At 41.6% G+C, this 22,179-nt stretch overlaps 1 protein-coding gene across 2 annotated transcripts in view; it reads right to left on the bottom strand.

The window, feature by feature from the left end:
- The window catches only part of RSPO3 (R-spondin 3), a 90,649-nt gene extending 69,684 nt beyond the window's left edge, over nt 1–20,965 (bottom strand). The window contains exon 1 of one of the 2 annotated variants that reach the window (XM_047734990.1): nt 19,683–20,965. In XM_047734990.1, the coding sequence (XP_047590946.1) occupies nt 19,683–19,779 (97 nt within the window). In that variant the 5' untranslated portion in view covers nt 19,780–20,965. The remainder of the gene's footprint in view (nt 1–19,682) is intronic. The other variant, XM_047734991.1, reaches the window with a different exon arrangement.
- Between the last annotated feature and the right edge of the window lie 1,214 nt (nt 20,966–22,179).

Below are 22,179 nucleotides of genomic sequence, written 5' to 3'. Positions count from 1 at the left end.
TGTAATTGACTGAGATACAGGGATTCAGAAATATCCAATTAGAAGGGCAGGGGCCTGAAAGAGGGAAAAAAAGCAGGTAAAAATGACTATATTGAGGTCCTAAGGGCTGGACTTGTCTTTTCTCCCTTTTTATCCCAAAGAGATAGCCCAGGACTATGCATGTTGATGAGTTCATAATAAATCACATAGAACAAATAAATCCCTTAGTTTTATAAAAGATAAACCCATCCAAAATCAAGAACTGAGACTTAGGGAAATTTGGTGCCTTCACAAGGAAGGATCACCTAGCCTTGGTGGCACTCTTCAGAGGTTTTTTGATTTCACTAAAACATACAATTTATGGACAGAAATAAAGGGGAGCAAAAGTTAAGACCAAAGATCAGGAGCATGAATAGCAGGCTAGGGAGTTTACTGTGAAGATAACAAGGAAACATTACGGTTTTGAAAGATGATGGAATTCTAGGGAACGTTCATATATTATAGGAATTCAGAAAACAAAGTTGGGGAGATTCTTCTAACCCAGCATTTCAGCCATCACACCTGAGCATGCGTGAATGTAGGTTTGGAATCTGAGCTCTTTCCAAAGCCAGAGAGCCAAATGCTGGAGCTAAGCTTAGTTTCATACGGCATCAATATCCAATTACATTTTCCAGAGTTTGAGATCCCTGATGTTCAATTCTGGTGACAGTCACTGGGGAGACAGGACCTGTGAAGTTAGTCAGGAAAACTGCCCAGAGTAGGAGCAAAGACACCTGCCAAGTATTCCTCTGGCTTTCTGCCTTCCTCATTAGATAAAACATATTTTCCTGTGGTCCATTATAAATAATCACTCTAGGGATGCCTGGGTGGCTCAGTTGGTTAAGCAACTGAAACTGCCTTTGGCTTAGGTCATGATTCTGGAGCCCCTGGATTGAGTCCCACATTGGGCTCCCTGATCACCAGGGAGGTTGCTTCTCCCTCTAATCTCTCCCCTCTCATGCTCTCTCTCTTTCTCAAATAAATTCTTAAATAAAAACAATCACTCTACATTGAGACTACAGAACCAAAACCTTTTGTTACAAAAAGAGACACAACATGGCTCATTTTGCTTCATACCCCCAACAGGCATGCTGGTTTGGACACTGTACCACCAGAAAGTGCACTGATCAATTTTTATTAGGGAGCTGATTTCAGAAACCTAATTCGTTATTCTTTTTTTTTTTTTAAAGACTTTATTTATTTAACAGAGAGAGAGAGGGAGATCACAAGTAGGCAGAGAGGCAGGTAGAGAGAGAAGATGAAGCACGCTCCCCACAGAGCAGAGAGCCCGATGTGGGGCTCGATCCCAGGACCCTGAGATCATGACCTGAGCCAAAGGCAGAGGCTTTAACCCACTGAGCCATCCAGATGCCCCTCATTATTCTATATCTAACAAAAATACTAATTATAGATGATGAAATAGCAAAACAGGAATGGTCTTTTTAAAATCATTTAACATAATGTTTTGGTAGTCCTCTCCCTTCTCCAAAGTTTTGCTTTTCAGTTTCAGTTATCTGTGGAAACCATATTTTGGGAGCAAACGAGCCTCCTAACATAGTGTCAGAAGGTCTATTGTAGCCTAATGTTTATGTTATTCGCCTCACTTCATCTCATCATGTAGACATTTTGTCATCTTAATCATCACAAGAAGAAGGCAGGGGTGTAGAGTAGAATAAAATATTTTGAGGGAGAGCACATTTACATCACTTTTATTACAGTATGTCGTTATAATTATTCTATTTTATTATTAGTTATTACTGTTTAACTTCTTACTGTGCCTAATTTACAAATTTTAACATAGATAGGTATGTGTAGGAAAAAAACCAGTACATATAGGGTTTGGTACCATCCCTGGTTTCAGGCATCCACTTGGGGGTGTTTGGAATGTGTTCCCTGAAGATAAGGAGAGACAAATGTATATCACTACAAGTCTCTATTTTTGGTTTCTTTTAGTTTATAAGGACCATTAGGGGAGCCATGGGCTTAGATTTTATTTTTAGACTTGGTAGCATTTTTGTTCAGTCTTTAAAATGGCTTATTTAGCAGCCTTTTCCCTCAGCATCTGTTTTCCTGTGGATGGGCTCACACATGGATATTTAAAGGGAAAGGACCTTAATGATCCACCAATTCACCTTGTCAGCCAGTAAGAATGCTGTAATCCATAATAGAGATTTCCCCTAATTTACACGTTTTTGTTGTCACACACCAAGGAAATTATAGTAATAGGAGGAACTTCACAGGAGATAAATAGGGATCGTGGTCACAAAGGAAAAGGCCATGAACTGTAGTAAAACAAAACAAATATGTCCCTTTCAGAAATTTGAGATTGAGTTCTGCTCGAATTTACTAGCTTTGTGACACTATACAAATCGCTTAACATCTTTAAGCTTGATCTATAAAACAAGAATGGTAAAACCTGCTCACCCATTTCAGGGGTGCTGAAAAACTCAAATGAGACAATGTTCATAAACTGTGCAAAATTATATTGATATGTTATAGTTAACAGTGGGCGTAAGTGATACTTGACCAACTAGGCCCGATTGGAATCGAATCATTCCCAAGAACAGACTAGGAATACATTTGATGAGAAAACTGACAAGTGTATTTGACGAGAATATGTGTAACTGGTTTGTTGTTTTAAAACTGTGCCCTGTCATGAGGCATGTTAGACTAGGGTAACAGGTTATAGTTAACTTTTTAGATTTGGATCTCATGGAGTAAGGAAATAAGGAGATTGTGAAGTAAGTGTTGATCTAGTGAGCAGAAAATTCTCTTTGAAATGACCATTAATTAAACAAATAAGAATCAGATTGCCAGAAGAGCCAGAGAACACGTCTCTGGAAGGCCATCCTGCGAACCTATCTGCTCTGTGGCCTTTGGTGTTACAGAATGGCCAAGGGACTTGTTTCTACTCTTGGGTCCACTACAAAACAACTACAGTCAGCTACCTACTTCCCTGGACTCTTTTTTCCTTAAATAATTTGAGGGGATTATGCTGCATACACTACTCACCAAAATCTTCCTACCTAGTAAAACATGTTGTTTTACTTACCTACTAAACACATGCTCTTTCTCTAATATTTTCTATTGACACAAATGGCATCAAACCATTCCCAAAGCTAAGATTCTAGAAGCCCCACTCACCCTCAACTCCAACCTCTCCGCCCTATGGATTCTACATCCTTAGCTCAGAGAGCTCACATCTTTCCACTTCCCACCAAGACTACTGCTACCGTTTAGCAATTAGAGCGATCTTTTAGGAAGAATCGTTAAGATTTTATCAGGCCCCTGCTTTAAAAATGGCTTAAAGGCTTCTCACTGCTCTTCCCAAGTAACCACTTCTGTCAGTTAGCTCAGTTTACTCTCTCTCAACCTCATTTCTTGTCTAAGGAGCCATTTGTAGTACCCTCTCAGCTGTAGAGAAAACTCCCCCTCATTTAAACCTCCCTCACTGTCTTCTTGATGAAAAGCAGAGCGTAATGAGAAAGCTGTCCTTTGAGCCAGAAGATCTGGGTATACTCTTATGTCTACCATTGCTGGCTGCCACTTTGGTCAGTTGCTTAATGGTTTGGGGCCTCAGTTTCTTCATTTTTAAAACAGTTAAAATATGTTGTGAGGTTTACAAGAGATAATACACATAAAAGCACCTGGCTTTCACAAGTCAGTAATAACATACAGAGAAGAACTGGAACGTGCTATTTTCAAGGCTCTGAATTCTGGCAACTGACCTCTTTAAAGCTATCAGTTGATGTTAGGAAAGGTCATCCACAGACTTACATAAGAAATCCAAAAACATGTTGATATGTGTTTGCCAAAGTGGTGCTTCAAGAAGTCTGGAAGCTATGTCCCATGTAGTGGTCAAGGGGTTGCCATGAAAGGTTTGAAAAATGCCTCCGTAAGATGGACAAAAATGCACTATTTTTAAACACACAATATTTTAGTATTTGTTTGGTAAAAGTAATTCCAGTTAGTGAACTAGCATGGAAAGTTCAACTATAGAAATTAGTCAATGTGCTGAAAAGGGAAATTTGCTCAGCCAAACTATGTCATTCCCTTACAAGCTTTACCTAACAATGCCAACTACGTTTATAGTACGCATAGCATACTTCCTATGATTGTCACAGACGTCATGCTGAACGATGACTCTTATCCATTGGTCATAAATTTTCAGACAAGATAATACTGGGAGGCCCAATAAATTCCAGTGTTTTCTGTTGATCTTCCTTCCACCTTCCTGCCTCATCCTCACGTGCTATCTGGTATCCTTGTTTTCCAGAGAAAAATCTGGGTGTGCATTGGCTCATTTGTAAACCATCTCATTAATTTCCAATTCTGTTTAAACAAGCCTTAAAAAGAAATGTTATACAACTTAGAAAGAATATCTAACAGCTCTGATTTATCTTCAGCCAAATAATGTTTAATTCTAGGTTCATATATTCTTTCTTTAAACACTGTGACATGCCCCAAAGGTAGGTTTGATGTGTGCTGTGCTGACTTATGTAATCTTAGCACATACTAAATGTTCAATAAATCACTGCTGAATGAATTTATGCTGTTTTAATTAGGACCAAGTTTAATTTCAATTTTTCCTCATATTTTTCTCCCAAAAGAATTTCGTTTTCACTTGTTGGCTTTAAAAAAATATCGTCTAAAAAAATCCATGAAAGTATAAAGAAAAACTCACACTTTTGAATTGAAGCCCTAACTCCACATTCTTTTTTTTTTTTTTTAAGATTTTATTTACTTATCAGAGAGAGAGAGAGAGAGAGGGAGAGAGAGCGAGCACAGGCAGACAGAATGGCAGGCAGAGGCAGAGGGAGAAGCAGGCTCCCTGCCAAGCAAGGAGCCCGATGTGGGACTCGATCCCAGGATGCTGGGATCATGACCTGAGCCGAAGGCAGCTGCTTAACCAACTGAGCCACCCAGGCGTCCCCCTAACTCCACATTCTTGAAGTTCTGACTGACAACTATCTAACGGTACAGCATGCTACAAGAAGGAAAAGGAGTTGGAGTTGATTTTCCTGTTGGGGGGACTCTGAGATCAGTCTCTTGGTTTCAGATAAGTAAAAGATCAGGACTCTCATTTTATAGTGGGAGCAATGCAATCATAGACTAAATAAATGGTTTATCTAAAGTATACAGCAGAATGTTATTAGAAATCAATCCATCTGCCCCCTAACATGGGATTTCTTGAACGATAGTCCAAACTCCAGAAGATCTGGATCTGAAAAATGCAATCAGAAAGATGTTATTCTTCTGCAATTAAGTTTATGAAGTTTCCATTTCTTCTTCCTTAAATTTCTTTTTATTATTTTCTTTGATAAATTATGGATAAATTTGGGATTCAAATGGGATTCAGGTGAAGACTCAGCAGTGAATGATTGTCATTACACATTTGAAGCAAACAAAGGAAAAGTAAAATCTCATTGTAGATATTTAATAACATTATTTACATGGCATCTTTTTTCTAGAGTGCTTTTCCACAGAGGGGAAAAATCCTATGTAAAAAAGAAAAAAAATCTTATTCCTATGAAGAAAGGAAACAGCATATACTAATGAGAAATCTGAGATAGTGACAACAATAAAGGAGGCGAATTAAAATTCAAGGCTTTTTAGATTTTAGTGTAGGCTCTAAATCATCACAGGTAGGGAGAAATAATAACTAGTCAAAAGAATATACACCTTTTCTAGTCAAGTATCATAGTATTCATTAATAGTATATAAGTAATTTTAAATTCAGTCAATGAAGCCTCTGATGCTTTCAATTACTTAGCTATGTTATCCCCTAGTACATATAAATACCTGAAAATACCATGCAAACAGAAAGGGGCAGAGTGGAACATGGGGGAGCTCTGGCCCCTTGAGGCTAGGGGACCAACCTATTTTAACAAGTGATATTTGATGTAAGCACCAGAGCCTAGCCATTACCCCTCTTCATAGTCTTTAAGTAATAATAGAGAAACTAGAGGGTGTGTAAGGTAGGATCTCAGATGTATTACTTTATTTTGGAGGGCCATGGAGAAATAGCTAAGAACTGCTTTTGAACATGTTGATAAAGAGAGCTGTAATCACTGACACCCCATCTTTTTAAACCCTGGGAATACCAGTAGCAAATTTTTATTATTTTTAACTTAAATTAACTCATTTCCCCTATATTCTGTGCAAATGAAACCACATCTCTATAGTGATAAGTTAAAATAAAATTTTGCAGTTCACATTTGGTACAGTTATATGTAATTCCTGTCTTGATTCTTTTACCCTTAGTCTTTTCCAGTATATCGGAGTCTGTACATCAGACAGCATAAAGCCTGCTGTTGCAAACATTAATAAGATCTATCATTTAGGAACAGCTACTTACACTTTGTTTAATTTCTAATGGAAAGGATTTCTCTAAATATTTACATCAGAACAGTTGTCAGAATGAATCCTGCAAACTTGCTGGCATGCTCCCAGGAGCAGGGAACTGGCACGGGGGAAGGGAGATTCCTGGTCCCTGGTCCTATAATTTTAAGCAGTCCTAGAATTTCAGGGAGCCACTTGCTAGAATATGAAGGGTTTGTATTAACAAAAAGGTACTTCAGTCTGTAGCCCAATTCAAGTCAAGTATCTCAACAGCCACTTTTGTTTATTCTTCTTATAAAAATGACTCTCCATTTGCTTCAGGTTTAAAGGGATTAATTAGGTTTCAGAGACCCAGCAAATAAACTGTGTATGAGAAAAGAAATGTGTACAAGAAGTGTGAAGAAACACCAAACTTATTTTGTTCAATTGCTTCCAAGGTGCTGCTCCCATGAGCTGCTGAGTAAGAGTTAACATGCAAGACTTAGACAAGAGAGAACTGAAATCTGCCAAGATAAATGCAGCAGTGTTTTATAAATTAACTCAGCTGTCTGTGTATTTATTTTTTTCTTTGGAAGATTCTAAAATTAAGACTGTTCAACTCATCTTCGTATTGGTTTGGAATTTGGAGAGTATTTGAGGAAATGATATGGGGCTAGGAAGGGTAGAGAAAACATCCTGCACTGGAACATCTTGGCAAGTATCAACTGAAACATGTTCTTACCTGACGAACGGTAGCACTTTTGCCCCTCAGCCTGTTAAGAGGTTTGGTTAAAAACTATTATGTAAAGCCTTCTGGGATTAAAAGCTCTCCATTATAGTATGGGCACTATATTAAAATAAGAGGCAGTTTTTAATGAATTTCTGAAATGTCAGTGAGAAGTCCACATGGTTGCTGAAAATGGCTGTGGTAGCCTGAAATGGCTGGGAGCTCCTTCTTCTAGAACTCTCCTTTAGTCTATTAGAAATTAAACTTTGCGGTATGGACACATAATGCTCACAAGTCTGGAAACACACATGAATCAGGGCTGGGTCCTGGAAGCGCAATGCTAGGTGGAATGGCACATGCTACTGATTATTGATACTAAGGTCAAGTATGCATCGACATGATCCTGCAAGTGTAAATGACTTCGAAGGGAATCCCACTGATTTATGTTTGCAGCTTGGATCTTCATCAAGCTCTGAACAGAACTGGAAAGTTGGGTGGATGTCTTGGAAATGTGCTATAGGAAAGAGAGATTGCCCTTTCTTTGTAGAAGGGGCTTAAGAGTTATCATGAGGATGACAGGAAGTGACTGGGTAAATGGAGGAAGGAGGAGCTGAAGATGCCACCTGTGGGCTTTTTCTCTCGTTACCAAACAGTAATGAAGGTCCTTTTGGACTTAGATCAACAAATACGTCATAAATTGGAAAAGCAAGACTGAATTCTGTAAGAAACAAATCTTCAGCAGCTCAGTATGTGCTCATATAGTTTGTGGCCAAGCAGCATTTGTCTGTATCTTTTGTATTTCCTGGCAGAAATGACATGCCACCAAAAAGTAATGACATAAGTAAATATAGGTTACAGTCTTTTTTTTTTTTTAAGATTTTACTTATTTATTTGAGAGAGAGAGAGAAAGTGAGCATGAGCAGGGGCCAGGGGCAGAGGGAGAAGCGGGCTCCCCACTGAGCAGTGAGCCCAATGAGACACGTAAGACACGCGGGGCTTGATCCCAATCCTGACCTGCGCTGCAGACGCTTAATTGCTTAACTGATGGAGCCACCCTAAAGGTTAGGCACCCCTAAAGGTTACAGTCTTGCTGCTAAGTCATTAAAAAATAAAATCTTCTTTTCTTAGTCTGTCTCATGGTCAAATTCAAGACCAAAGAAAATTAAATACATAGTGCCACTAAACTGGTGATATCATATTGACTGCTGGTCATTGTAACTCTTCAGTGTGCACAGCACAGGAGGTCAGGGTTTGTTAGCCAAATGTTACCTGGAGATTGCCAGTTGCCCCAGAAGGCTGGTCAGAAAAAGAATCTGACTGCCTGCCTCTCTGTGGACTTAAGATAAACAATATCACCCAGCCACATGTTTAAACAAAAAGAGCTAGTGACCCAAAGTCATAGGAATATTGAAATACACCGAAATTATTCTGAATTATAAAGAAATTTGAACCTACCACATTTAAGGGCACTGAACAGTGGGATCCATCACATGAGGTAGACAGCGTATCTTTTCTGGATGTTTGAGGCAATGCCAGTAGTTTCAAAGGTGGACTTTTGCTTAGGTTATTAAGCACAGATGCATTTGTGCTGTATGAATCTATTCCTATAAAAAGGTTTAACAATCTTCTAATTTCTAACATATTCAAAGTTTAAAATTAGAGCACCACTTACTGATAACTTCTCCTTAGCTACTTACAGCATCATGTTTCTAAATGGTATTCTTTTCAGTACAAGAAATCCTAAGTACACTTTTGGCCCTTTCTGAGCTCTGGAGGTTTTAGAACCCTTGTCCTGGAAATGTACTGTAATTTTCTTATTTCCAAATGTTACTTCAGTAATACTATATCAGAACTGACTTTAGGATGTTTACAGGGATCTCTTCCCTTCCCATCCTAATCAGACACCTTTTACAAAGCCTTAGACTAAATTCCTTAGGTTCTTTTTATCTACTGAGGGAGGGAGGAGAAAACTTGCAACTGGAGACAGCAGGAATTTTGCACGTGTGCATTTGCCCCCCTGCAGGCAGACAAAGTGGTTGTTAAGATGATGGTGACATGATCTGTGCATGTATACCAGGGGCATATTTTGATCTCTTGCCTGCTTAAGGTGAATAATCTATTGAAGAAAAAAATTGGTGGAAAAGCATTGTTTTCTGGTGGATTTCCTGCTCTCCGTAACTCATGATTGCTCCCAATCCTTAGGGACAAGTAACTAGGTCTGACCACGGGGCAGTGGCTCAAGTGTGCTGTGATGACCCTCCTCCCCAGGAGCCTGGCTTTCCTCAGTTTAATTACTTTTGGCAATTGTGGTTATTGGGATTTGGCCTAGTGACTCACTAGAACGCGAATTCTCCCAAGAAGCCCCCTTAACAAGCAGAATTAAGTCTGACAGGAAGCCCAGACTTCCACTTTGCTTTTACATGGAGATTTCCCTGGTTTACGACAAGGTTTGGAAATCTTTCGTGGACTAGGAAAGAATAATAAATGAGATGTGATGAAGATAACCACCCAAAGGAGAGCACATTAGGAGAGGAGTAAAAGCAGTAAGTTCACAAATAAACAACCTACCACACAAAACTTAACCCATTGAGATGGAGTTTAAAACTACGTTATTTATAGTAGTTTTACTGATCAACAGTAGTCAATCTGGAGTTAGTCAGGAATTGTAGAAACTATAAAAAAAAGAATGTTTATTTCTTGTTACGCAGTTTTCTAACATGACATGTTTTCTGAAGACAAAGAGTACTCTGGGGCACATTACCAATCATCTGGTAAGACCTGAGAACAGTTGTTTATCATTAAGTAGCTTTGAAAAAAGTTTTGGTATGGCTGATACCCCATCTTTTATCCATTTAGTGCCTCACTCAGCCACGGGAGGGTTCAGCAGCAAGCACACTCCCCTCTGGTTGCACCTTGCCCAGTCGCAATGCTCTTGTCCTGGGAAGTCAGTGTCTGTTAAACTCAGTACCATGTCTTACTGTGTGCACTTTGCTCTCTTTTCTTAGACTCTCTGGCTGAGACAATTCCCTATCAGACAATCTTGTCTGCACTGGTCAGTGCCACAAGCTTAACAATACTCTACTGATAAACAATACGAGGCTATCGGACTACTTTATATTTTAAACTACTATCTGCTCAGATGATGTTATATCTCATCTCTTACCACACCCCACACAAGTCCATTTTGTTTGTCTAACCTCCATGAAACTGGCATTGTATTTAACAGTTGCCCAGCTATAATAGTTATTCTTGAATTAAGGGTCCAATAGTAGTTCTCAGTCTTGGGTGCAAAATCATCAGGACCGCCTATGAAAACACAAATGTTCAGGCCACATCCCCAGAGATTGTTTCATTTGGTCAAGGGTGGAGTCTGTATTTTTGGTTGTTGTGTGTGTGTGTGTGTGTGTGTGTGTGTGTGTTTTATTTTTTTGTTTTAAAGATCCCCAGGTGATTCTAATTTGAAATCAGGGTTGAAGATCACCAAAAGTACCAAGGCCTATAAAGAAAGAATTTGGAGTGGAGGTTACTTTTAATACTCATGGTGAAAGTAATATAAATAGCAGATTTTATGAAGCACCATAAAGATGACTTTTCTGGAAAACAAAAACTAGCCAGTGAAATATCTATTGTGGTTGTAAATTACATAGAAGGATTTTGATATTTAACTGTGAAATTATAGACTTTGCCACATCCTCATGCCTAAGTTAATCTTCTCTTGTATATGCACAGGGCAGATGAGAAGAATAGTCTTGCAGTATTTCATATAAAATGTGCTATTCTATTGCTTCTAAGGAAGAAAATCAGCAACTTCTTATGTTTAAAAACCATCAATAGGGTAAGTTTAAGGAAAGAGAGCAAAGGGGTAGGGAAAAAGAAAGAGAAATGGGAGAATGTACTAGAATACCAGAAGCAACCTCTGTAGTAAATGTTTGGGAAACACTTGTGGTTTGTTAAATGAGGAGGAAGAAAGAATGAGCAAAGAGAGAATAAGGGAAAGAAAAGGTGAGGTGGGGTTTGAGAAAATGAACCTACGACTGCCCTAAGTACTTATCCCAGTAGTTGAGGAGATGTGAAGAAATCAGGGAAGGACACAGGCTTTGGAGCCAAACCTGGGCTGAAATCCCAGGTCCACCACATCTTTGTTGAGTCATCTCAGGTGACTAACATGGGGTTACTGACACCATCCTTACAGGGTAAGTGTGAGGACTAGATGAGATAAACTTTTGCGAAAACGTCAAGTACAGGATCTAGCCCTCACAGGTGATTTAAAACATGGCAGTTATTTAAATAATAACCAGTATCTCAACATTCACTTTGACAAATAAATATAAATAAGTAGTAAAATAACATATATATGAATATAACAGTGGCTCTGAGAACCATGAAACTACAGTTTGCCCGGAGGCACTTCCACACACTTTGGCATAAAAGTTTTGTCTCTTTCTTATCAGTGAAATGTGACTGCTACTGCCTTTCCTTTTATGACACCCTTTGTCATGATTACTATGTTCATACCTGTGAGGTCCCTTTGTATAGAAAAAAGAACATAATGATGAGAAACTAGGTTCTTTTTTTTTTCTTACCAACTTATCAAGCGTATGTTAAAAAAACAGTGTTCTAAAATAAGCATCTCACAAATTCTGTTATTTTATATTGTGTGGTGGTGGTTTGTATTATGTGGTTATAAAATGGGGGCTGCTTTACCACTTACTCTCAGGAATGTGCTTTGTATTGGGGTATAATTATAAATATGCTTTCCAGCTAGTTTTCTGAGGCCAGATTTTAGGGTGAATATAGTGTACTGGATTATTGTGTATTCATTCTAGAAAGATGTTTTAAGGTAACTGAATCTAATCCCATGCCAATGCAAAGTGCTCATAGGCAACTAGGAGGATAAACACACTAGAAAATATTACCTGCTTCTGATGCAGTAGGCCAAAATTGAATTGGAGGAGAAAGAGGACATGGGGCCTCGGTGTTACTAGGGCTGGATAATTACTCAGTGGGGATGTTGCAGAGGTAATACGGATTATCTCTGTACAGTATATACACTGTACAGAATATATACACTGTACAGATGGGCTGGATTCCTTCAAGTGCCATCCCATCCTCAGAACCTCTCATTGTAAGAGCACACTTTGTAGAGAAATCTGCTTGAAAGGAGAATGCCACTGTTATGAGTAGATGCTAGATCCAAATGGAATGATTAGGGACCAGTCTCTTATATAATACAAAGAGTAGTACAAAAATGAGAGGCTTCAGTTGAGATAGGTACATTAGACTCTTTAAAATAGACAAAGTAACTTAATGTAATTAATCTTATTTTGATACTACAGATAAGAGTCTCAATGTCAACTATGCAAACACTTTTAATAATAATATGGCACCACTAGATTTTATCACATGCATTCAACTATCCCCCTTATATGACTCCCAAATACTTATCTTCAGTCCCGATACTATGAGATTTTGATTCTGAGTTACTAGATGCTGGCCCTCAAAGTAAAGATAGCTCAAAAGAAAAATAAGTTTCTACCAAGTCTGCTTCCCTTAACTTCCCATCTTTTTATTTCCATTGCTTTTCCATTCACCCAGATCTGAGTCCTTACACTACAAAATCTGGTGCCAAATATGTCTCGGTCTCTTTTCCCTTCATATCCAATTAGTTGCCAAGACCTAGACACTTGATCCATATAAATATTTGAATCCATATAAATCACTTGCTCTATATACTCCCTTGCTCAATCAGTCTCTGTTATTATCACACAGGGCCTTATTATCTTAAACCTGGGTCATCACAGTTGCTGCTTCCACCCTAGTACAGGCCACTTCTGACAACCTGTCAGGTGTGTGTGTGTGTGGTTTGCAGCATCTCTCTAGCTGGATGCCAAACCAGCTTCCTGAGACTCCAAGCCCAAGGACAAGATGCACCTGCTAAAGACTGAGTATGCTCACTGTGCAATGGCTATAGTTTTGGGGCACTAGATATTGTGAAAAATAAGAAATATCATAATTAATTCCATCTCTACTTTGATAAAGCTCTTATTAATTAATCTTTATATATATTCCTTATAATAAAGGGATATTTATATTTGCTTGCATTCTCAATCTTCATCCACTAAATTTGGTTGAAAAAGAAAACTAATTTTAGAAGAACTGTTTAACTATGACTATTTAAGTCATAGTAGTGACTTATGTTCTCAGACCAAAAGATGGTAAGTTGAACAGACAGGCATCTACTTTTTCCCAACAGACACTGGGGATTCTCCCTCAATGGCATCTTAAGTCTCAGTTCCTACCATGAACTTTTGATGCTTGCTACTCATCAAATTCTTAAAGGTCAGATGGAACCCTAAAATAAGGTAGTGTTTTGAAGACTGGATTATATTCTTGCATAAGGCATGACAACAGTTAAAGGCTATTAAGTATATATTTAATTGGGCAATCATATTCTTTAGTATCATTGAGTTTTCTCTATAAAACTTCCAGAAGAATTTTAGTGGCAGCAGATGGTAACTAGGTCCCTTGCCAAGATTACAAATAAGGCAGAAAAGCTTTTATCAGATAAGACGCACCTGTAACCATATTTTCTAAAATGAATTTTTGAAATTATTCAAATTTTTCAAATGCGAAAAAAAATGTAGGTAATTTACTTAAAATTTCATCTTGTTGAAAACTCTCTGGAGCAGAAAATGGGATTTCATAGCACTCAATGGCATTTAGACAGTAAGCATCCTCAGCACCCCACAATCCTTGAGAATGGAACATTCCACTTTTCAGTATTGCTGGATAAGTACTTTAAGCAGAATGCTAGTAATACTCCTGAATGGAAAGATCTGGTGGACAGGATTAAATAGAAAAAAAAAAAAGGTCAGTAAATTTTTGCAGATGTGTATTTTATGCTTTACATATTTTGTTAAGGTGTAACTGCAAAGCATTTCAAACTTACTGGGTTGTCCAACAGATGGTAAATTTAAGATAATCCAATCATTTTAAACCTGAAGAAAACATTCACAATTAAGAAAGTAACCCACATTTTTCCTCAAAATCAAAAGGAAGGTAAAAAAGAAACCTATATAATTTATGATGCAACACTTCTCAATGCTCATTCTCAAAAGCATGCCAATGTACCATGCACTGTTCAGAGAAGAAATAGTTCTAACCAAGTAAAACATGTAATTTCAACACACTGTCTTGCATGATCCTTACCATGCTCTCAGAACTGAATGATGTTTTCCTAATGGTAACCAAAGTTGCTTCTTACATTTCATGAAATATAATACCCACTTTGATGGCATTTCAAGAATTCACTACTTGGAAAAGGATTTTTGGGGGGTGGGATGAGTGGATAGCGGGGAAGTAGGAAAAAGGGTTAGGACAACATTGAGAATGAAACATTTAGATAAAGTGGGGAAAGATGAGTTAAGAAATCACTATATGTAAAACAGTCTTATTTTTTGATACTTCATTCTTAAAATTGCAGAGGGACCATTTGGTCTTAACTCTATTTAGGGTTCTGACAATCCCACATGATATACCACCAACATTACATAGACTTTAAAAGAACAACTGCGGGGCGCCTGGGTGGCTCAGTGGGTTAAGCCGCTGCCTTCGGCTCAGGTCATGATCTCAGGGTCCTGGGATCGAGCCCCACATCGGGCTCTCTGCTCCTCAGGGAGCCTGCTTCCTCCTCTCTCTCTACCTGCCTCTCTGCCTGCTTGTGATCTCTCTCTGTCAAATAAATAAATAAAATCTTTAAAAAAAATAAAAAAAAATAAAAGAACTGCATTAAAAAAAAAAGATTAACCATGTAATTGGAAAATATTTTTTAGATATTTAATAGTAATCTGGAGATCTCTGTCCAGATTTAAATATTTTAAAATGATCCAGCAACTAATAAATTTGTTTTGTAGTATGGTGGTATGTATGGTTTCCCCATAACTTGAAAATCAAAACTACCTACATGTTGTAATTTCTATTCATTGCTTTCTGGGGACCTAATTTGTGGAATATTAAATTCTGGGTAAATATCTAATGGAGAAATGATTTTATCAAAAGCTATCTACCTATAAGTTGAAATACTGTTCATTTTTCATGTTTAGAGGAACAATGAAATGATGACATTAAGTCAGTTTCACACTCATTCTTATATTCTCAGTTACTTTACATAGAGTAATTTAGGATTAAAAAGACAATATTTAAAAATTATCATCCTTAATGTTCTAAGTAAAATCCTTCTATTGAAGTAATAAAGAATTAAAATAGTATAACAACAGGATATGTTAAAAAAAATAACTCTGAGGTGTAATAGTGAATATATTAGAATTTACAATTGTTTGTATTTAGATATTGCCATTACTGCCTAAGAGTATAAATCTCATACAAACATCACATGATATGTTCATACAAACATCACATGATATGTTGCAGAATATTCTTTTTCCAGCAAATTTTACTCATATCTTCTATCTATTAATGTTTCTTTCAAAAACAAAGTACATTGGTAACTGAAGCAGACAGGTGAGAAAATGCATTGTAGCCAATTTCCAAACCATACTTCCATTCAAAATTAAATATTACAATATTACCAAATTAAATATTACAAAATGTGTAGGATAATGAAAGATTTTTTATCCTATAGTTAACTTGATATTTACCATAATTGGCAGTGCAATTATCAAGAGTGTATCAGAATCTCAGAGAATGGCTCAATGTCTGAACAATGTCATGAGCAATGACAATATATTCCAACAGGATGGTTTTATTTTATTACCATTAAAATTATTTCCCTTATTTTGTTACTCCTTTATTTCAGACATTTTTATGAAGGAGTTTTAGAAGTTTCACAGATTGTGCAATGACAGCTTTGTAATTGCAATACACACAATGGCTTTTTAAAACTTGCGTGTATCTAGAACCCAGATAATTAAAACCCAATTAATAGATGGCATCAGATAAAAAGGATACTACAAAGACATCTGATGTTTCTAACAATAATCTTCTGGAATAATATGATCCTACAATGTCTTCAGAATAACTGAATAATATTATTATATTTAGCAAGCTGCACTATTACTATTCATTATTGTTGTTATGACCAGATATTTAATTTTTTGACATTGGTCACTAATGTATAATAATATAAATATCACTTCAAAAATTTCCAGTCAACCAGAACAGCTTATTCTTCAAACAAAGTGGATAAATGATGGTCTGGAGACATCAGACTTATTACTTAACATTCCGGACATCTCTCTGACGGATCAGCAGGTAGAAATCTACCTACTAGCAGCAGGAGACAAGTTCTACCTACTAGCTGTATGGCTTTGATTAAGTTACTTAGCCTCTGTTATTCGGATTCTTCTTCTGTAAAATGGGAATATAAATACCCGCTCTTCAAGTTACTATTTAGGGGTCTGAGGGTATAACTCAAGGGAAATTCAGTGCAATGGTAAGGTACTGTGGTTATTATCATTATGGCAAGTATGACATTTACTTTTATTAGCAGATAGTCTGGAATTCAGAATCTGACTATACTAAGTTGCAAAGACTGACCTGGAAGTGAGTTAAAAACTGGATTTGGGGTTCTTGATTCAATGTTGTACTTAAAGCCAAACTTTGCTTCTAAAAACATTGCTGGTTGGGGAATTTTGAATAAGGGTTGCATTTCCTTTTTATCTTAAATAAGTTCAAGTTAGTCATTTCTAGGAGCTATGTTCAAATCCAAATAGGTAAAAAGTTATTGTGTATTTACTCACCCATAACTCCACAGATAATTTTTAAGGTGCAAAATTTATGTTTAAAATGCTCTAAGATCACTAGTTTTCACAAAGTATAGACAAATGGTATAGCAGTTGTTTCAGGAAAACAGGACAATAGTAATGTGGCTTTTGCTACATCTGAGGATTAGCTATGATTCCTTAGACTTGACAATACTGAACACCACAAACAAATTACTTTTTTTTTTTGCAAGAAACGTTTCTACTAAAACATTCAAGAGACCACTTAAAAAATTGTGAAAAAACAGTTCTTACACCTTAATTTTCTACCTCTTGTATTTTAGAAGTTTAGGAAAGTGAAGCTATTTAACTACAGGCCAAAGGGAGGTATTCTTAAATGTTCATTTTAGTTGTCTCTTTTAGGAAAAAGTAAAGACAACTATTTTCTGAAATACCTTTGACTATTACTTTACCTTTCATTAATTTTTTTTTCCTAGACCGCATTGGAGGACAAAGTTCTTATACGTTTCTTTCAGAAATTTCCAAAAGACAAGTATGTGCACATGCAATTTGGCCTTGAGTTTCTGGACATTTAACAAAGATCTCTCCTTCCCATTCTCAAAAAACCAAACTACACCTGCCAAGAGCCTAGTCTGTCTTCTAGAAGGACGCAAGGGGTCGCCCCTCTCCAAGGATTGTACCAGCAAACCCAGCTGCAAAGGCGACTCAAGGGCGAAGCAGCAAGGAGCGTCCATCCCTTGCTACGGGAGTTCTCCACTCCCACAGAATAATTGAAATTTCAACCCAGTGCCACGCACTCCCTCCCTCACCCCCACTACACAATCAGAGGGCGCCTCTGTCTTGGCCTTGAGACAGGTTGAAAAGCTGTTCGCCTTTTGACTTCGATTTCTCTGGAGTATGAAACTAGAGATGGGCCATCCCGCTGGTCCCCGCAGCCTTGGGGCAGCATCACCGGGCAGCTGGGGCTGGTGGGAACGAATGGATGGCCAGGTTTCTTTCGCATGTCTTCCTTCAAAAACAGGGGCCCCCAACTACAATCGGAGGCACCTCTACACTGTTGCTCAGGACCCTGCCCCCCTCCCCGGAATTGTGTAGCTACTGGCCCTGGGGTCCTCAGTGGGGTGAAGGAAGTAGTGTGTCAGAGCAATGCAAAGCAGGAGACTGCCCTTGGGCCCGGCATCCTTCTCCCCACCGACCTGAGATGAAGTGTCCGCGGGCCCGCGAGGTGAGGAGGCAGGGATCACCAAGGCTCAAGGGCAAGGCTCAAGCCCCAGGCCGCCCCTTTGGTGAGGCGGCCTCTCGCCTTGAGTGAAAGGGTGGATGGAGGAGTTACGAAGAACACAAACCATTCAGAAGCCAAGAATAATAAATCGGATGCCCTGACATGTTTAGCTTGGGCCCTCCTGCCCCCTGCTACGCGGTCCCAGGGGTGGTGAGACCCTGGCGCTTGGACCCAGCTACGTTTGTTTAAAGGCAGTTTTCAGGTGAACCAGACTTTGTCTGCCAGAGGCTAGTGGCACAAAGGGAGCTTTCAGGGGACCCTCACGTCTAGGGACAGGGCAGAAACAAACAGCGGCGGAGAAGCGATTACTAAATCTCCATCTCACTCAAGCGTGGGCTGTGTCCCCGCAGCTGCACCCGCGCCCGCCCGGAGGGGCTTCACCCGCAGGCGCTCCGAGACTGGGTCCGTGCGCGGGACCCGTTGCAGCCAAGCGTCACTGGCTCCCCCGCGGCGGAGGTCTGGGGGGCTACGGCAGTAGCCTCGTTCTCTGCGTCCCGCGAACTCCGGGAAGAGTTCTCCCTCCCTGACCCCACCAGCGCCCCCAGCGCCGGAACCAGGGTCGCCCCCAGCCCTGCTACTGGCGAACGGACTGCCCACGCGGGCACAGACGCCAGCGCGCCAGGCTCCCCGGGAGCAGGGAGAGGTGCCATTCTCGCATCTGTCTCCGAATCTCTAGAAGACGCCACCTTTCAGATAGACCAACCCGGGGTTGAGGGTGCCCTGGGGTACCCACCCATTTAATCCCAGCTAGGGCACTGTTTTCAAGACGACTTCTCAAGCCAACCTTCCAAGTAACAGGAGATACGAAGCAGTTGAGTAGGCGAGCCTGAGCGCTTACGGGGAACCCCACCCTCACTCTGTGTCTGCCCCAGGAGACCCTTGAAAGAGCCTGAGACGGTGCAAGCGCTCACGCGTGACAGGCAAGATCGTAACTGGAAACTGGGCATCTCCGGCTCCCAGCGGCGGGTTCGGCGGTCCTCAGACCCTCCCCGCAGTGGGATCGCGAGCGGCTCTGCAAGCGCGTAGACACGCGAACCCTGAGCGCCCCGCGTGCCCTCCTGCTCCATCCGTGCGTGGTTGCGAGTAGCAGCCGCGCAGGCGCTCGCTCGCTGGCTCCCCGGCTGGCCCGCGGGCAGTTCGCAACCAGAGCGAGGTCTTCCTGAGCGAGGCAGCCACGCGAGGCAAACAGGCGCCGCGGCCGCTCCTCCCCCCGGCTCTTCCTCAGCGGTCGGGGACATCTCGCGGGCCGGGTGTCTAGGATGCCAGGGGCTTCAGACCCCGGTCCCAGTCACGGAAGGAAAGCACAAATAGCTAGAGCTAGTCTAACGAAAACCCGAACTCTTCCTCGAACCTTAAGTAACGAGGGGGCGGGAGCCACGTTAACGCCCGGTCCGCCCGCTTTGGCACCCGCGAGGATGCGAAGCAAGAGAAGGGCGCGCAGAGGAAGGCGTGAAAGGCGCGGTGGATCTCGGAGGCGTGGGGTGCAAGGAAGGAAGACAGCTGACGCCGGGAGCCGACGCAGGACAGGCAGAGAGACCCTACAGGTGAACGCGGCGGGAGGGAGCAAACGTGTAGAAAAAAACCCTGCACTTACTTCTTCGCTGGCGCCTTCCCCTGGAGGCGTTTTGGCTGCCGATGTATTCCATAAAGTTCAAAATGATAAAAAACCAAGAAATCAGTCGCAAGTGCATAGTAACCCAGTAATGTTTCCTTTCCTTTCCTCCTTTTCTTTTGTTAATTGTATTAAATGTTCTAGAAATATAGGTAAGTGTTAGGCGTATAGAGAGGGAGACCCCAAGCAGCGGACCACTTCTCCACTCAGATCCGATAGGCGTGCTGGGATGGCAAACGAAGCGGGTCGGGTGCAGGGAAACCAACTACTGTATTTTCAAATTGTCCGAGCCCTCAACCGCGGCGGTTCCGCAGGGGTGGCTGTCAACACCGCGAGCGAGGGTTCCACGAGCAGCGAGCGGCCTCGCCGGGGCGGCCGCAGGTAGCATGGTGAGGGGCAGCGGCGGGCAGGATCCGGGCGGGCGGGTACTGGCGGCGGCGGCCCCTGGGGCTCAGAGGTTGCGGCGGCTTCGGCGACAACGGCGGGGACCCGGGGATCGTAGGGGAGCGGGCGCCGTCGGCACCGCGGCCATGGCCAAGGGGTTGGCGGAGAGACCCCGAGCTGCTTCTGCTGTTCGCGAGTAGGAGCCGCTCCAGTGGTGGAGGGAGGGAGGGAGGGAGGGAGGGAGGGAAGGACGGTACGAGGGAGGGGGAAGGGGGGATGGCTGCGGGGGGCGGGGGGAGCTCGGGGGCGGGGAAGGAAACTGCTGGAGCAACAACCCTGAGCGACCTCAATAACTTTCAATTTCAAGAGGGAAAGAGGGAGCTGGAAAAGTACAGGCGTTGCGATTTGGCAGAGGGACGGGAAGAGGCGCCTAAGGGGTCCCGGGTCTGCGACGGAGCATCTCTGGACACTGCAAGGAAGGCGGAGAACGCGAGCGGGGGGAGCGGGGGAGGCAGAGCGTGGCGAGAAGAGCCCCCTCAGAAGGCAGCTTTCGCGGGCAGAGGTGGGCACCCTAGTGCCACGAGTGTTGAGGCCGAAGGTCCCGCGGGCCCGAGACGCCCGCCCCCCACTTCTGAGCCCGGCTGGTCTCCACCGCCTCAGGCTGGGCGCACCAGGCTCTCCCCGCGGAGCGCCCCTGCTACCTCGCGCCTTCACCCCCAGCACCTGCGCGCAACGACTGGCCCCAGGGCAGCTCGCTCCTCGCCACCTAGGCAGATCGCTGGAGGGTTTCTGTGTGCGGGCTTCTTTCCGGTTTTCTTGAGCACCCACTCCTTTGCTTTCTTTCTTTCAGTAAAGGTAGCTGCAGTTGGTTCCCGGGCGACTGATCCGGAGGAGCTCAGTGGGCGCTGACGGTCACTTCGCGGGCGGGTTACCTGCCCCGAGTGGGAAGGACCCAGCCGTGTGTGCGTTCAGGACCGTCCCTTTGGAAATTCGGTTGTGCTGCGGCTTTCGTCCAAACTGAGCCTTTGCTGCGGCTCTGGAAGATTCCTCCACTCCTCAGGCAGTGCTCTCCTTAGTCTGACTGCCCTCGCTCGGCGCGCGTTCCCTCTCACCCGCTGTCTCCCAGTCTTGAAAAGATCTGTTGTGCAATTTCGTTTCTCGTCTAGGGAGCAGAGAATGATATTCGGAAAGATTTTTCCCAGTCTTAGGGGAGATGGGGAAGGTCCACTACTTCCTCTGTTCCCAGCGCAGGTAAGGGCCCCCTGGCAGTGGGAAATAAAGGCCTCTGGTCCACCCAGGGATGGGAGAACGGAGGGCCGGCATTTCTGAGCGGCGTACACTCTGGCTGTTACTAGTCAATGGTAGGCTTCCCACCGCTTTTCTCCCCTAGCAGAAGTCGATGAGCTTCCAGACGTTACTGAAAAAGTATTATTTGAAAGTCACAAGCCCCCGAAGTGATTTTAATATGAACTAATAGGTAGCTGTATTTAACAATATCCGAAGGACTATACTTTACAGCATTACAGTTTTACACAGCCCCTGAGAAGTCACTTTGAAAAAGTCCCTGATTCATAAACACCTTGCTAATTCTTATGCTCAAATAATTTAGGTTTAGAAGATAGCCAAAGCCCTGCTGGAAAGCAAGTAAGATTTGTATTTCTCTCTTTCTCCTCCATTTATAATCCCTAAACTGGATTGCCTTCTATTTATGTGTTTATTAATAACGGGGATAAGAAGGTTACCGCTCCTACCCATCCCATTTTGCAAGCTTGCAATGCTTCAGAGTGTATTTCTCTGAAGTCTTCAATGGTGTGGTTATACAGCCCAGAAGAGAGGACTGAGGAGATGAAATGGCCCGGAAGCAAAAGGAAAGGAACATGAATACACCTTCTTATTAAAGTGCTAAAAATTAGAATCTGAGAACCTGGCCTTTCCATGTTAATTCCTTAATTAAATATTATTAGTTACTTTGCATACCTGTGTTGGAATTTTGAAGTAGGAGTAGTTTTCCTTAGAGTTTATATTATGGGAAAGACAACAGTCCCATCAAGGATATGATTTTTTGGCTTATTTTTAATAATTTTTATTTGTAATT

This window comes from Lutra lutra, chromosome 6 (assembly GCF_902655055.1).
Source record: "Lutra lutra chromosome 6, mLutLut1.2, whole genome shotgun sequence".
In the NCBI taxonomy this organism is placed as follows: domain Eukaryota; kingdom Metazoa; phylum Chordata; class Mammalia; order Carnivora; family Mustelidae; genus Lutra; species Lutra lutra.
Note: the sequence above shows the minus strand (reverse complement) of the source record. Positions and strands in the feature narration are given on the sequence as shown.